The sequence below is a fragment of the Hippoglossus hippoglossus genome, chromosome 13 (genome assembly GCF_009819705.1).
Source record: "Hippoglossus hippoglossus isolate fHipHip1 chromosome 13, fHipHip1.pri, whole genome shotgun sequence".
In the NCBI taxonomy this organism is placed as follows: domain Eukaryota; kingdom Metazoa; phylum Chordata; class Actinopteri; order Pleuronectiformes; family Pleuronectidae; genus Hippoglossus; species Hippoglossus hippoglossus.
Genome location: NC_047163.1, coordinates 10,998,551 through 11,016,300, shown reverse-complemented (window position 1 = coordinate 11,016,300; position 17,750 = coordinate 10,998,551). Strand labels below are relative to the sequence as shown.

Sequence of the window (17,750 nt, the reverse complement as noted above, 5' to 3'; positions counted from 1 at the left end):
AATGATGAAAATGTCCAAAACGCCCTATCTCCCAATGTCAGCAGCCTGATCCAGATCTTCACCAACATTTAATGGGTTCTTCCCTGACCCTTATCACATCCTTCCACCCAGCTTCATGATAATTTCTCCAGTAGTTTTTGTGAAATGCTGCTAAATAACACACAAATAACCACTGATGTTGACAGAGGTAATTACATATGATACTTATAGACAAAGAAACTGTGGTGGTAAATATTTGTGGTTTCTTTGAAAGTGGATGTTGCTGCTGAGCGTTGAGAATTAAATCATCTGGTACCAGCTGACACCTCCAGCCCTTTGTTTGACAGGATGACATTATCTTTATTATTATTGTTATTATGGGTTATTTTGTTTTTGAACTTTTGCTTTATCTTCTTTTCGACCGGTCTCACCTGCCTTGCACAGTTAAAGTTCAGGTGCTTTTGGGTGTAGTGAACCTTTAACTTCCAGAGCTCTCCTGCAGAGATGCTTTGAGCCTCGGCTGGGACCTCTCTCCCCCTCTCTCCCCCTCTCTCCCCCTCTCTCCCCCTCCGTCTCCCTCTCTCTGGTCAGACTGAAGCGCTGAAATGCTGGTATGTGGGGAATGGCTCAGGCAGTGAGAGTAGGAGAGGAAGAAAGGAGGATGTAGAGTGATGAGCGCCACTGTATCTCCACAAGCCTTTTGATGTCGATGAGTCCACCCTCCCTGCACCCCTCCATCCCCCTGACCCCTCCTGCCTCACCCCCCCTCCCCCCTCTCAGGGACAGGGTGCAGCAGAGGGACAACACAACCACACACAATGGGGCGACTGAGATTCTGGCGGACACATGAGATCTCATTGGTCTTGGTGATTACCGTCCATGATTGAGTGCACCACACTGCAGGGGACACGCATTTCTGATTCTTGGGGCCCACAGTAATGAGCGATCATTAGTTTAGTGTTTGTGGTTGTGAATTATTCAGATTTATTCACCAGCAGGAGTTTCATGACAAACAGAGATAACAGCGGTTTATTTTTTGGGTTTGCAGTTGTTGGAAGAAGCCAAATCCATTGTCTGTCAGCTACAGTGACACACAGACACACACACACACACACACACACACACAGACACACACACACACACACACACACACACACACACACACACACACACACACACACACACACACACACACACACACACACGCAGGCACATACCTGACCCTGCTGCTCCGAGACTCTCAGGGGGGCTTGTTAAATCTAGTGTTTGTGTGTGTGTGTGTGTGTGTGCGTGTGTGTGTGTGTGTGTGTGTGTGTGTGTGTGTGTGTGTGTGTGTGTGTGTGTGTGTGTGTGTGTGTGTGTGTGTGTGTGTGTGTGTCCTCCATCCATCTTTAAACAGAGAAAAGAAAAGGAGGCAGATGAAAAGCAGAATGGAAACAATGCAAAAGAAGAGATGATGGCCGCAGAAAGAGAAATGACAGGAGCATTACAGCTTGTTCCCACATAGAGAAAGAAGGGAGGAAGAGGAGGAGGAAGAGGAGAGAAAAGGAGTGTGAGCAGGATCCCAGTGTCATCGTCCCCTGGGAAGAGGGAAATAAGAAGGGAGTGGTTGTAAAGAAAGAAAGAATGAAAGAAAGAAAGATGAGAGATTATCATTTGGATGATCACAGGTTTCTAGCCATCACCAAGGTTCATGGCTTGCGTCCAGGAGTTTTTGTTTAAAGCTGCGAAAAAAAAAAAAAAACGCAGATGAAAACATAACATCCTTAGCGGAGATAACAAAGTCTTGTTTCTATATCTATAGTCATGTTTCCTATATCTATAGTCATGTTTCCTATATCTATAGTCATGTTTCCTATATCTATAGTCATGTTTCCTATATCTATAGTCATGTTTCCTATATCTATAGTCTTCTGACGACTCTTATTTGGTCACATACTGATAAACCGATGATAAAAACCGCTGCAGATTCCCAGAAGTAGTGAGATGTTATAGAAACATGAATGTTGGTTCTCACAGTTTCTTCATGCTTCAGCACTTTTTATTTTGACTATAGTGATGTTTTGTTAGGTTGACTTTTATTAGTGAAAATTCCCTCCGTCTTATGTCTTATACGTAAGGTTCATACATTGATAACTGGGGATTTTCTTCCTCACCAAAGAAATAAAAAAATCTTAGAGTTAGTGACACACAAATTAATAATGTTTTTTTTCTTTTATTAAAGTAATCAATTGTGTGAATATAACTTGTCAACTTTAATTTAAACCACCTTAATGTGAATGCTCAATTTTGTGACTAATATTACCATCAGTTGAAGGTCTTTGGCCAATGTGTGTGTGTGTGTGTGTGTGTGTGTGTGTGTGTGTGTGTGTGTGTGTGTGTGTGTGTGTGTGTGTGTGTGTGTGTGTGTGTGTGTGTGTGTGTGTGTCCTCCACCAGCTTTCATTGTTCAAAGTTATATCCCTGGAACGTTTCTTTGAACGTTTCTATCTTTCTGCTAATTATTCTGCTGAATTTAAGGTAATCTTGGATGGAGAAAACTCTTTCATCAGACTTTACTTCTTATACGACAAAGGCTGCCATTTTCATAAAATCCATGTCACACAATTGCTCAGTGTTCAGACTGGATTAGAAATATTCCTTAAATTGAATTCGCCTGTTTTGGATTTGAATCACTATGTACCAATGAGAACCTGATGTAACCGCTTGTCTCTTTCCTCTCTGTCTGGACTCAGGCTGTTTTGGCTGCGGGGAAGTTCGAACTTCAGATCCGCCACTTCCAGAACCCACATGGCCTCCTGGAGACCGAAGACTGCTGCGACCTCCAGAGCAGCGGGGGACAGCGCTGCTCTGCCAGGGACCAATGTGACACTTTCTTCCTAGCCTGCCTCAAGGAGTACCAGGCCCGGGTCGCCTCAACCGGAACCTGCACCTTCGGGTCAGGCAGCACAGGGATCCTGGGTGGAAACTCCCAGTCGCTCCGCCACAGAGGACACGACGGAGGAGGAGGAGGAGGAGGAGAAGATGGGACTAATGGACACATTGTCATTCCCTTCAAATACGCTTGGCCGGTAAGTACAGGGGCAGTGCTGGTTATCAGTATGGTTACCAAGGGAACAGGCTAAGCTTGAAGTACAACAGTACACTCAAAGTGAGGCTTGAGTGGAATAACAATGTCTTTCAGAGGCTGAGTTCATGTTCACATGATTTTACACTTCCTTCATCGTTCAGTGCATGTGTGTGAAAGTATCGACCTGGACGACATGGAAACAATTACAGGAACGACAGCGTATTTCACCATATCACAATATCTGCTCAGGTAGTTCACAGACAAAATTAAACATCAACATTTTATTATTGTGTTTCATAGCAGATGTTGGTCACTTTGCAGGAAAAAAACTATATCCACAAAAATATCAATACACCTTTATGAAATGAAATATTCAATTTCAGAGATGAATTCAGCTCCAAATCTCATGGTTGGACTCCCCCGAGGATCCCCAAGATAAATCGGAGGAGTCCAAAGATTATTAAAGTGACAATAATGCAATATTTCCGATGCCACCTGTACGCACCATCCAACCTTTTTTTTTTTATTGTTGTTTTAACTTTATTAACAACACAATATCAAGTTGTCATTCTGTCACTGATATACAAGAAAGAAAAATGTAGACTAATTGCTGCACAATCATTGGACGTCAGGAAACCAATATATTGTTGCACAGGACAGCAATATGAGAGACTAAAGGATAGCTGTGGTTTTCATCTAAAATATCAGAGTATTTTAGTCTAAATTTAACCGACTAATTGCCTCATTTCATTGCTCACTGACCATCTCCATTTGTAAAGTAGGATCAAATCTGTTACTTGAGGTTAACCTGCCTAGATGAGCTGATCAGCGACCAACACAAAATGCTACAACTCCAGAGAGACGAGATATAAAACTACACTGAGATGATTTTTGGTACCAGAAATGGATCTTCTCATCGATATCAAAACTGCAAAAATAAACACAACAAAAGGGTAAAATGTGTGACCTTTAAAAGCTTTTGGTCTTTTCACTGATTTCTTTATCGAAAAATCTGTGTCTGGATCAAACCTCACACCGCCGGCTGCTCTGTTCCTCATGTCCTTAATAAAGAGCAGACCAATTCATCTGAAATTAGCACAACAGGAGGCGAGAGTGGCCAAGAAGCAGATATCGATTACTGTGTGTCTCTCTTTTTCATTACTTTTCACACATGCATGCAGGGAAGAAAAACAGTAGTGAGTACTATTGAAGGATTGTTGGCTTCTTTACCAAATTAAATAGTGGTTGTTAGCTTATTTAATCTTCTGTTTATTATTCATTGTTCCATACACTTATCTAAATAATTTACCTTAAACTATGAGTCTAAGATTTGAGATTAATCAGTCAGTCTGTCTATACTTTGCTTAATTTTAGTTCGATGCAGATCCACCAGTTTAAGCCCCTCAAATACAAAGCTTTAATGGTTTCCTCAGTCTTTATTGATAACAAGCTAGTTGTCTTTGACTTTATGGACTTAGATAAAACAAGTGGTTTGAAGATTCTAGGATTTTCCAAACTTTATCATGAAAATATTTGTTGGACTAAAATGTAAAGGAAATGGGGCCTATCATGTGCACCCATTGATTTAGTGTTGTGTTACTTGTTTGATTTGAGACGTGAAATCCTTACAGGGTCAGTAAGGGGAGTAAGCTTTAATGTCAATGTGTCATAAATACTGTCATTTAGAAGGGCTCTTACTTTTTCCAGTGAAAGCACACAGGTGCTCGGTCATCGTGCTTGTAGAAGCTAAAGGTCAGCGGGTGGTGTGATGGTGTTGGGGTTATGGATAAGTCAACCTCGATGGCCATCGGCTATCTCCTGAAGACGTATTAGCCTCTGGGGGCAACAGCCAATATATTGGGGCTTCTGGTTTAGACAGCGGATATGAACGTGTATCCACACAAACCACAGAAATATATTTTTTAAAGGTCTTAGGTCTGGATGACATTTTGGCCAATCTCTATTAATTATCTTCCTGTGAATGCAAATAAAGCTAAAAGCATTTCGGTCAACGTGTTCTGTGTCCACACAACCAAAGCCTGCTCATATGTGATTGGTCAAACTAGAAACAGACACCAGAAGGCTTCAGACAGATTGTTCATAGTCACATATAGAATTATAGAGATTATAGATAAATTATGGAAACATTGTGATGACTGACTGTCCCCTCTCTCTCTTGAACTCTAAAATAACCAACAAACTATCACACGTCTCTCTGGACTATAATTTCTGATGCATTAGCCCAGGATGAAGACAGGTGAGAGAGAGACAGGCGGTGTGTTGTGGGTCTGATCGGGTGGTTGATTAACACATATTTTTGTGGGTCAGTCTTTGATGAATGACTCTAAAAGCAGGTCAGGTGACTGCAGGTACAAAAAAAAACTATGAACCACATGGCAACAGCCTGTTCGCAGTTACATCCTAACGACAACCAGAAAGCAAAGTCATTTACAAAAAGCTGCAGCATAATATTTTCATGATCCTTTGGAGGAAGCTTCTTAGCGCTGCCTGTGGTGAGACACAATTTGTCTCTGGATATAAGAGGTTTTTGTTTGTTTCTTAGATTTTCCATTTCCATCAAAGAAAAGACCTCCTGCAGTCTTTTCTTTCTTTCTCTTCTCTACATTATATCTGCTCCCAGCATGACTGACCTGTTTCTAATAATCAATGTATAACTGAAGTGCAACACAAGGGCCTGTGGTTCTCCTTCACAGTCACACTGTTGTAATAATGTTTGTAATATCGCACAAAACCCAGGCGAGGCTTCAGGTACACACAGAGCGTGACACACATATATTTCTTACATGATGGATAATGGATCCCTGAGCACAAACAAGAACTGCTCCGAGTTGTGTTGCATCACTTTGTATAGTATACATTAAGTGACTAAAAAGATAGGCTGTTGTCCAAGGGCTCCCTGACCACTTGGGCCTTTGGGCATCGATGACTCCTAATTTATCCCCACTGAGCTGAGCACACACACACACACACACACACACACACACACACACACACACACACACACACACACACACACACACACACACACACACACACACACACACACACACAAGAATGTTATACAGAGTCTTCTTAGGTTTCTGCTTCTTGATTAGTATCAGCCCATTTACCTGTGAGACTCTTTGTCCCAGAGCCAATTATCTTCCCTTATCTGTGTACAGTTTATTTTGTGTGTGTGTGTGTGTATGTGAGTGTGTGCGTGCATGCATGCTGCATGTGTGTGTCACACTTTCCTTGTGTTTTCTTCCTCCTGCTGTACATCGGGGAGGTGTGTGATTGGCAGGTGAGAGTGTGAGAAAGTTCCCCCGTCAGAAAGCCTACCTGGATTGGTTACAGGGCCGGGCCGCAGGGCGGGCTGGGCTGCAGGGGAGAGAGAGCTGGGACGCACAGTGGCAGCGTCTTCGGCTGAAAGACTCGCTTTATCTGGCCATCTCCGGGAGGTGGAGGGCGGAGAGGGAGGGTGAGAGGGAGTGAGAGAGGGAGAGTGATATCCCTGCCCCAGGTGAGGGGATGAACAGGTGAGTGTAGTCATTATGAGGTAAGGTGATCTCTTTCTGTCCCCTGCCCTCTCTCACTTACTCTTTCACTAATCTCTTACGGGAAATAAGTGTGTGTGTGTGTGTGTGTGTGTGTGTGTGTGTGTGTGTGTGTGTTTGTTTATGTATGTGCTCACAGTTGTAATTTCTTGTGTTAAGTTTGCATATAATCTTATCAAGATTGCCTGGAGGGTTGCATCCCTGTTAGGCTTCCTTAAGTCTGTGTTGTGATCACTCTGGTTAAAGCTCTGGCCATGTACTGATGTCACTGTTTAAGAACTGGCTCTATCTCAGTGTTGTAAGCATTTAAAACCTTGAAAGGAGAAGTTGAACTATATCCAAACATCAAACAAATGATTCAATTCTAAATCTGCTTTCAGACATTTACTTAACTTGTGACGTTTGCCGTAACGTTTCCTGCCAGCCGCCAAGTAAAATGTCCTGAAGCTGTCAGAGTCAGCCCATGTGACAGTATAGCCAGAAAATGTCTGGATAAGTTACAGTAAGCGAGCGGGCGTGTTGATGACGTTTCTAACACGCGGCAGGCTCAAAACTGGAAGAAGACAAATATCTCCTGAATCGCTGTGAGGACTCGAGGGACAAACAGTTAGGGACCATGGCACTGAACATGGACAGATCGATAGATGGAGCAACATTTTGATCTAAAGACATTTTTGAGAGGCTTCATTAGACAAACATCACAGAGCAGGCTATGTACAGGGGAAACAACACATTCAATGTTTTGGTGGCTGCATGGACGGCCCAAGGGCTCAGCGGGACAGCGAGAGACAGTTTTTCTTATTTCTTATAGATATGAGCCAACGCCGGTGTCGGTTAATGTTTCGGACATTGTTGTGAACATGTCTGATGTGGACAATCTCCTGCTGCGTTCTTCATATGTGAAAAGCGAACCGCCGAGTTTGTTGAGAAACTTTGGTCCAGACATTTTCTGGAGTTTCTGGAAATCTGTTTTGCTAAGCTTATCCCCTGTTGGCTCTAGCTCCATACTGGTGATGGACATGGAGAGGTACTGTTCTGATCATGCAACCCAAATTAATAATTTCCCAAAATTTCAACATATACCTTTGAAAGTAGGTGTTAAAATTATTAAAAAGGTCCCAATACATCACAAGATATCATGAGAACAACATAACCTGATACCTCATTATGGAGACAGTGCAGGTTAACCATCCTGTTCATATGAAAACCAGAACGACAGAGGATGTAGCAGCGTCTCTTTGCTGTTTCCTTTGTCTGGTTTTGGACGTTAAACCAGATTTTAGCTTTGCCTCCTGGTCAGCAGTAATCTCACAAGTAGTCTGGGGGACGTGGCTCCATTTTGACCCCAGATTTAAAATCTCAGACACTCTTAGGTCTGGGATGTTTTAGCTGCGGCACCTCCGCAGAGACCGGAAAAGTTCAAAGACTTCATAACCGCAAGGTCATCTTCTGTAAGCCCCGTCTCTGTTGGTGGTTTCACTGTTGAACCTGTTTGGATGATGAGGGGAAGAAGAGCGAGCTGCCAAGATAGAGTTTGTTCCCGATGAATCTGTTTATCGACAGGGAACAAAAATGTGAATGATTCAGGAGGGAAAAGATAAAGGGAAGGCCGGTACACAGTGTAAAGCTGATTATTAGGTGGTGATCCTATGTGGACGTTTCCTGTGCTTAATACTTAACATATTTACTCTGATTCATTCTCTTGAGACCTCTGTTTAAACACATGGGAAATTAATCTGAAGTTTCTTGACCTTTTGTGACTCAGAACTAGTTCGTCAAGGTCTGGTTAAGACCGGCTCTTTTGTTGGTTAAAAGCCCCTGTGACAAATGACAATATGATAGCTGCTATAGAAATACTGTTCACATGAAGCGAACACAGTGAAGTCCCCACCGTTTATAATCATCAAGTGTGAAAACTCATTCATGGTCAGGTTCAGCGCCAGAGGCCATAGATGGCTGTTCCTGGGAAAGAGTCTCATTCACTGTGTGTGCGTGTGTGTGCGCGTGTGGTCCAGTCATGTTGTGGGGACCAACATCGGTTTAGTCACATAATGGGGACTTGTCTTCCTTATGGGGACAAAAAACACGTCCCCATAACATAAATGATTAGAATTTAAAGTGCAGACATGTTTTAAGGTTAGGTTTAGATCAAGTAGATTAAAGTAAAATGTTGGTTTCAGTTAAGGTTATGTTTAGGATATGTAGGTAGGTTAGGCTAGTAGTAAATATGGTTAGAGTAACTCTGAAGTCATTGAGACACGACCGTGTGTGTGTGTGTGTGTGTGTGTGTGTGTGTGTGTGTGTGTGTGTGTGTGTGTGTGTGTGTGTGTGTGTGTGTGTGTGTGTGTGTGTGTGTGTGTGTGTGTGTGTGTGTGTGTGTGTGTGTGTGTGTGTGTGTGTGTGCGCGCGTGCGTGTGTTCGTTCCACAACTGTCTCTGGCCATAAATGTATTTTGTATTAAATGTATCTAGCCTGCGTTTACGTAATTGTCTTTTATATATTTGTATTATCACCACCAAAGCTAAATGCCAAGATATTCAGAGCATAAAGAGAAGTCAACAGATAACTTGTGTTGGCCTGATGTGTGGTTTCTATAAGCAAACTGAATAAATTATATTTAAATACAATAGTAATTAACTATATTGTTGTTTTCCACCTCTGATATGTGACCTTATTGTGTCATACTCTCTCAGCACTTTTTCTGTCGCTCTCTATTCGGTCAGCCGTCCAACAAAGACAACTGCTATCCATAATATTATCCTCAACAAATAGTGTATTCACTTCAGTTTTTTTTAGATAGTTCACAGACCACACTGTGCCGCAGTTTTCATGAGAGCACAGACACAGTCTCGTCCCTGTTTAATATCCAGAGCAATCATGACATTGTTTGTGAACAGACTCGTTGTTATTGAGTTGCTCATGTGTAAGTCTTGGATGTGACATTGCTTATTTATTGTGTCGGGTATGGCAGCAGACAACAGGAGGAGTCAAGGAGAATATCTGTGGGGTTTTTGGGAATTTAGCTGGAGCTCTCTAAGCACTTTCTCACAGCCTCTTTTCCTGCACGTCACTGAGTTGAACATGCAAAATGTGGCCGTCATGCAAATAAGTTCAGGTGAATCAGCTGTAGCTCCGGGCTTCCTGTCAGTCTCTATGTTCTCTACTGTTATTCTATTCTCTAGATATAATTTAGAACTAGTTGCATTAATGCCCATTACGTGTTCACAATGAGAGCTGAAGGAGATCCAGGTCGCATCACAACCTTCTCGCCATGTTTCCTTTACGTCTCCTTCACAATCTTTGTCAAACAAACCTTGTACCTCATTTTACTTAAGTAGAGTACTTGAGTAAATGCAATTACTCTCCGTTACTGAAACTAAACAGAAGACCGTCGACATCATCGTACAGGACTGACTCACACACTTTGTCTAAACCTGTGCATTCCTGGTGTGTGGGAGCCGAGCCTGGGGAAGTCAGTGGAGGGAATCGAACACAGAGGAGCATAGTCGGAGCTTTCTTTCTCTCCCGAGTCTCTCTTTCACTCTTTCTCCATTTGTGCTCTCGACTCTTTTGTCCCCTAATTGACTGCTACACAGCCTCGCATACCTGTGTGTACGCTGATACTGCCGTGCACGTCGTTTGTACGTACACACCTGCAGCAATGTGCACGCGCGCACACATACGAACACGCACACACACACATATACATGCACATTTCTCCTCACAGCCTTTTCATTTTTCCCTGTAACAGACACACCCAAACGCACAGATCATGAATTCATCAGCCAACACACACGCGACACAAAGAAGGTTAATTCCCTGAGGATTTGCAGCTTGTGTTTTTTAGAGATAAGTTTATAACTCGGGGGTAAACATCTCCAGGGAGGCATGTTTTAATGATTTCATTTGTGTGCAAATTGGATTGAGAGCGGGAGCCACTTTATTAATAGAGAAAAGAGGCAAAGGAGCCTTGATTTACATCAAGGCTGTGGAATTACAGTGTACGCCTGTCTGTGGATCTGTCATTGTGTGTCACTGGATGCAGATTTCAGGTATACAACCCTTTAAAAGGACACACAGCAAATAGTTTCCTTTCAGCGCCATCGATCTTGTCATATCTCATCTCCTCCCTCCACCTCCAACATCTCTCACCCGTCACCTTGCTCGCCCTCTCTCGTTTGAACCGCTCATTGTGAACCTTTTGTTCTCCTTGTGTTGTTCTGCTTTCCTGTGATGTTCACGTCCCTGTGGATTACACAGACCAGGCAGCGTTGCACCACAGCCGTCATAAATCCTCCCCGTCTTTCTGTGGTCTCTTGTGTTCCCCGATCTTAACAGGAACAACCACAAACATTTTTAGCTGTCACATTGGGAAACATGTTCTCCGTATATATCCTCTTGATGATTTCAAGTCTGTCTCATGATTCCCCTCCGGCTCTGGTCCGTTACACTCATGTTCTTACCTATGGTGCCTCAAACTTACATCAGTGTGTCTCATTATCAAATCATTATAGGCCCCTGTTCTCTCTCTCTCTGTCTGTCTGATGGGTTTATGATCCCCACTTTATTCCACCCTGTCATCCAATCACTGAAAAGCCATTTAATCCTCTTTACGGTAATCTATGGTGTGTTTTTTTTAAGAAGTTAATTGTATGGCTGTCAATCTAGCTCACATATTCCAACATAGAAGAAAAATAATAATCACAAGTGCCACTTTAATGTCCATGATTTCTCATACATATAATTTCCATACATCCTTCAGTTCAGTATTCAAAACTTTCACCGACCTCTTTTGCAGAGAAGAAACATGTCTCACTCTCAGCATGTGTCGGATTGTGACACATTATTAAATGTCCCACACACGCGATTTCAATTATTCCATCTGATTAGGCCTCTGCTCAGTCTGAATTTCCCTGCGATCATTCTGCATGGAGTTTGCATATTCTCCCTGTGTCCGTGTGAGCATTTTTCCAGGAACTCCAGCTTCCCACAGTCTAGATATGCAGATTGGGTTGAGAGTAATTAGAGACTATGAATTTGCATGAATGTTTGTCTCAACCTGTGATACACTAGCGACCTGTCCAGGGTGTATCCTGCATCTCGCCCAAATGTCAGCTTACCCTCAGAGGATAAGGATAATGGATGGACAGTATCCCACTTGGCGGCCTCAGCCATTGTCTGATGGCTTTCTGTTGCACCAGGGGAGTTTCCATCCAAATCTAGAGCAGATTTTGACCACATTTCATGACATTTGGCAAAAGAAAATTGGAAACAACGCTTGTTTCCATCCACTGCCATTGTGCTAACATCAGGAGCTGGTTGGGCAAAATTAACCACTGGTGATTCCAATTTTCCAGTCGGGTGCTATCAAACCATTACAGTTTATGTCACATGGTCCATGTGTGTCAGGATTTAGACCTTGTTCAGACCTGGTATTAACATCCATCCTGAGTCATCTGATCACAAGTGGTCGGTGCTGAGTTCAGGGCTGAAAGCACCCAAATGTTTGTTTCACTGTGTGAATATGAATGATCGTCTACTCAGCCGACGTCCTGTGACCTGCTGTAGTTTTACAATAAATCAAACATATTTTTAGATTCTGAGTCAGTTTCCATTACATTTTGTCACTTTTTTTTATTGATTAACTTTCAATTTTCAGCCTCAGAGTTGAAACGTTGTTTGTGATATTACAAGATTTTTCAAATTTACAGATTTTTTTATGCACAAGAATTAAGTAGTGCAAAAAAAAAACAGATGGATGGAAGCCAAAGTACCCTCATAACTTACTGACATTTGAATAGAACAGAGGCATTGTTAATGTTTTAGCTACTGCTGTTTTTCCACAGTTTGTCATGTCAGTGTATGTGTCCAAATGGTCAGTTATGGCCTAAGGTATGATTTAAAAAACAGGAGAGTGACGACGATGTCTGTTAATCACAGTCTGTAGGCACTTAAAAGTCAGGTCTGACAAAACCAAAGAATTATTCGAACTCAGCTCTTAAAGAAGTTAAGTCCAATAAAATAATATGAAAAATAAAATAATATGTTTAATCAAGACATGAGGAATCTGACAACACACACACACACACACACACACACACACACACACACACACACACACACACACACACACACACACACACACACACACACACACATCCCACATTCTATTTTCTCACTCATAATGACTCTGAAAGTGCAGCCGTGGCTGTGAAGCGCCGAGTGGCTAGACGAGGTAATTTCCTGCGGAAGTCGGAGAGAAGGGGGTGAGGGGGTGGAGTTGTGTCAGTCTGGCTTGTGATGGGGGGGATGTGAAGCAGGGGTGGAGGGTGGTAGGAACAGTGGAGATTAATGGGTAAAAGGGTAAAGTTGATGTAAGCAGTGCAGAGGGGCGTCTCACTGAAGAAGGAAGTGAGAGTCAGATAAGGGAGGAAGGTGCGGGGCGGTCCGTGGATGATCTCAGTGTGGGGGCACAGGTGTTTTGGGTGTGGGGGGTGTGTGTGTGTGTGAGTCATGATGGCTCATCCACACTGTTGAGAGAATCATAAGCAGCATGAGGTAGTGTGTATGTATGTTTGTGTGTGTGTGTGTATGGAAGGGAGGTGTATATATATGAAATTTTTGTTCCACCACAGACATTTGGCCTGTAAACCTCTCAGATGGTTTTATTTAGATACCTATGAAAGGTTCAATCATACAATATTTCACAGAAGAGCAAAGATTGAAGAAAATAAAAAATAAAACTAATGTTTTTTTAGTGGGAGAACTTATTTTTCGTTCACTACTTAAATCAGGAAACTTTTTATCTTGTGAAACTCTGAAGGGGGCTTGACCCCCTTGTTACTGGACTTAACTAGCTGTATACATGGATTAATACTTCCACCTTGTCCTACTACAACAGAAAACAAACTATATATTGCTCCACCAGTTGGAGGTGATAACACATCTGTAGTGTCACTGAATAGGATTCTGAATACATGACTTTTAATGCCGTCTTTATGTATAACTCCACAGTGAATTTGGAGGAAGACCGAGCGGTGACATGGTGGCAGCGGTGGCTGTGGGTAAATTGAAAATGAGTGAGGGCAAGGAGGGGAGGATATAGTCTGATGCTAATTATGTTCACAATGAAAGAAAAACAGAAGAGACAGCGAGAATGCGAGAACGGAGACATGTAATTATAGAGACGGGGTCATCAGAGCAGGGTGGGGTCGATGGCTGCACATCAGGGGTCTAATTCCTTGTCTCGTGTGTGTGTGTTCCACCTGAGGACAGGGAGATGACTTGCTTTGGCTCATATCCGCAGAAATTCACAAATCAGCCAGCAGAAGATCCTGTGGCTTACTCTCCTGGGCACTGGCCACGTCGTGATCCAGCAGAGACAGCGGGTTTGTCTCTGGTGGATCAAGAAAATTATCAAGAAAAAGAAGATGGTCCAAAGAGATTCATTTTTTGTATCTGTTGTTATAAGCTGAGAACCACGCGGTGACACAATGGGTCTGTAGCAGCTGGCGCAAACATCCATACACTCTCATGTTTATATGTACTCATCTTAAAATAATGTTAACCTGCAGCTTTGTCTCTGGAATAGTAATGTCATTGTTACTGTGGTTACCCCTGCTGCTAATTGGTAGTGCAGGTAAGGTGTCAGCCATCCAATCCGGCACAGACACAGCTGCTGTCATGACAACTGTTTGCATACTCGTGTGCACCCGTGTGTGTGTGTGTGTGTGTTTGTGTGTTGATTTTAGTCTATTTGCCTGTGTGCGTCTGTAATTACTTGAGCGTTCTGATGTAGCAGGTGTATAAAAACAACAAGCTTTTTTTTTTTGTGTTGATTGTTAATTGGTTTAATTACTGCATACAGGCTTAACCGTGACTCAAAAAACATACAGAGCAGTTCTAAGTACAATTGTTTCATCTCCAAAAAGATGGAGACAAAAGCTATTTTTTTCATTTTCTCCTTTAAGGAGAAAGTCATTAACTTTTTGAGAGAGTAAATTAATATGTAGGTGAACCAGCATCTGTCTCCCTGAACTAATCACTGCTCTGAATACGTGAACACACCCGTCGCTCATTGTTACTGTATATATGGATTAGCAGGAGGTGGTGAGGGAGGGAAGTGCTGCCTGGTGAAAGCAGGGGAAACATAAATGATTAAATTTGGGCCAAGACCATAAAGTAATAATTACAAATAAACAAATGGAAATAAAGAATCAAATCAAATGAGCTGGTGAATAAATGTAGAGTGGGTTTCTTTTTTATTGGATTTATTATATCAACTGATAGCTTAACTGAAGTAAAAAAATAATCAAGTAAATCTATATCTATGCTCTTTATTATAAACTGTAGTCTACAGTATTATAGTTTGATATATTTTGTGTGGTAACACCAATATTTAACAGGTCTATAATTTTTTTATGATTATCCAATTATTTCTGAGGCAGTTTACCTAAAAACCTAAACTGCTTTATTTGGTTTTATTTGCTAACAGGTCAGCTGAACATGTAAAAATGTGGCATTGATTTGCAGGCAAGTGTACAACTTAGCAAGTTCTGACAATAATTCCTCAATAAATTAATGAATTATGAATCAATGTTGAAAGTATCAAATGGCAATGTGAAAACAATATTTAATGTAAGAGGCTTCGATGAACCAAGAGATAATTATCACCTGCAGCTCCTCTTGGCTTTACAGACCTTTATATTGTGTTTCATCTCGTTGTGTAAAGATGTACTACTTTGATTCATTCTCACTGCTCATATCGTTTTTTTATGTTGCTATTTTCACCCTAAAATCCTGCTCAATAGTGGACCATTTAGCATCTGGTCGAGAACAAAAACTGAGCTAAAAGATCAAATTAGTCGAACGGCAGGACAAATGACCCCAAGTGAATCAAATAGAAAATGTAAATCAAAGTGTTACCAGTTTTGTTACTTTCAGGGCTCCACAGATGATACAATAGCTCTTGTCGGACGATAAAAGCCAAAACCAGATCCTGTTGTCTCAACTGACAAATGACACTTTGCCGACTGCAATCTCTATTGTGATAAGTGGACTAATATTTTCAGTGCTGAATGAAAGCATTGTATATAGAGACATAAGTATTGGCACCAGGGTAATATTGAATCCATCTGCGTGTGTCAGGGTTGTGTGTGCATGGTTGTGGACACTTGCATGTATGTGTGTGTGTGTGTGTGTGTGTGTGTGTGTGTGTGTGTGTGTGTGTGTGTGTGTGTGTGTGTGTGTGTGTGTGTGTGTGTGTGTGTGTGTGTGTGTGTGTGTGTGTGTGTGTGTGTGTGTGTGTGTGTGTGTGTGTGTGTGTGTGTGTGTGTAAGCATGTATGCATTAGTGTGTGTGCTCTGAGGGGAAATTCCTCTCTCAGGGCTGGGAGTCCTTCCTGTCGCAGAGCTGTGTTTGTACAGCCCGGCTTTGTCGGGATATCCTACCCTGCCCATGTCTGAGAGAGAGAGAGAGAGAGAGATAGAGAGGGAGGGATGGCATGGAGGGGATGGGATGGGGGCTGCCTGAGAAACTGGAGGCGAGGAATGGGAAGTGGAGCTGTGGAGGAGGCAGTGATGTTTGTAGGATGGAAAAAACAAGTTTGACTTTTTTTAAACCCTTCACTTAATACAATTTTCATGCCCTCACAAATGTCTGCCCAGTGGTTTGAATAAGCATAGTTTGCTCTAATCCAGAGCTTTGTCGCTGTTTGTTGGACTGGTGGGAGGCTGCAGGCGAAGGGACGGGGCCAGAAGACCAGACAGCCTGCAGCCCGAGGGAAGGGCAGACTTATCATCCTGTCTAATTCTCATGTTTTGATGTCGTCTCGTGTTTTTTGGGAAACCCCTGTTCTCTCCGCGGCCATGCCAGGCTCAGACCATCTGCACGGGTCATGACTGGCAACAGTGAGCGTGAGGTCTGAATGAAAATGAGCTTTTTCTGTACAGGAGCACAGACGTCAGGCTCAGATGTTGCAGACAAAATGATCATTAATGCTTTGAAGTGGACGTGAGTTAAGAAATGATTTTGGGCTCTGACTGGATTTAGAGGAAATCAAACATCCACTTTGAAAATATACTTTTTGCTCAGGACATAGCTGACAACTATGATTACTTATATGATTACATATAGCTACTGTGTCTGATATGTTGTGTACAAATTCACATTTGTATTTCATATTCATTTCCCTGCATCACAGGGTTGAATCCACAATCCAAACATTACATTATGCATCTTCAAAGGCACGTCTGTCCATTAAGGCCAAATATGGAGTGATGGTCAAGCTTAATGGGCCTTATTCACAAAGACTGTAAACAAGGATGGACAACGCGTCGCCACTTCCTCCCACACTCACATGGCTATAGTGGATACAAAATAATGCACGCACACACACACACACACACACACACACACACACACACACACACACACACACACACACACACACACACACACACACACACACACACTGCACATTCAACACACATGTTCACCTTTCCCATTAGGTCATTTCCTTGCTTTCATCACTTTGGCAATTATCACCACAAATGGCACAAGTAACACTGACATGTTTGTGAGAGAAGGAGGTAAAAATAGCACATTATCGTTGACTGTGATCTTATCAGCCTCGTCTTTGTTGTGTTCACCTTTGGATTTTCCTCTCTGTGCGTATTGTTTTATTCTCAAACCCTGTATCAGACCACTCCGCCTGTCCTGGCCTCTAATGTCCTTTCTGACGTCACGCTGTGATTGCAACAACAAATTGCCACGGTGTCCGTGTGAATGTGTGTGTGTTTTGGAAAGGTGGTCAGGAAGCTGTCATTGTAGGTGATCTGTTCACAAAGTCTTATCAGGGGTTGTTGTGATTTTTTTACTTGGTAACCATGATTGATGTGACCCTCTCGAGGCTTCTGTACAAGACCCCAGCCTTAAAAACAGGACAGACCGCTGATATGCCCTTCCTGTGTCAATGACTGCATCATGGTTTACCTGGCTGCATGCGCTTGTGGGTGAATAGGTGAGGGTGTGTGCATTGAGGTGGGGGGGTGATTAAGATAGCAGAAAAGAGAAAGACTCCCACATGTCCTAACCTGCAGTAGTGTCTGGCAGAAGAAGGTGAGGGAAGAGAACGGGAAGAGACGC

The 17,750-nt window shown here is 42.5% G+C and overlaps 1 protein-coding gene across 1 annotated transcript in view; it reads left to right on the top strand.

Moving 5' to 3' along the window:
• The window catches only part of LOC117772301 (protein jagged-1b), a 54,775-nt gene that overhangs the window by 3,071 nt on the left and 33,954 nt on the right, over positions 1-17,750 (top strand). The window contains exon 2 of the mRNA XM_034603315.1: positions 2,714-3,049. Within this exon, the coding sequence (XP_034459206.1) occupies positions 2,714-3,049 (336 nt within the window). The remainder of the gene's footprint in view (positions 1-2,713; positions 3,050-17,750) is intronic.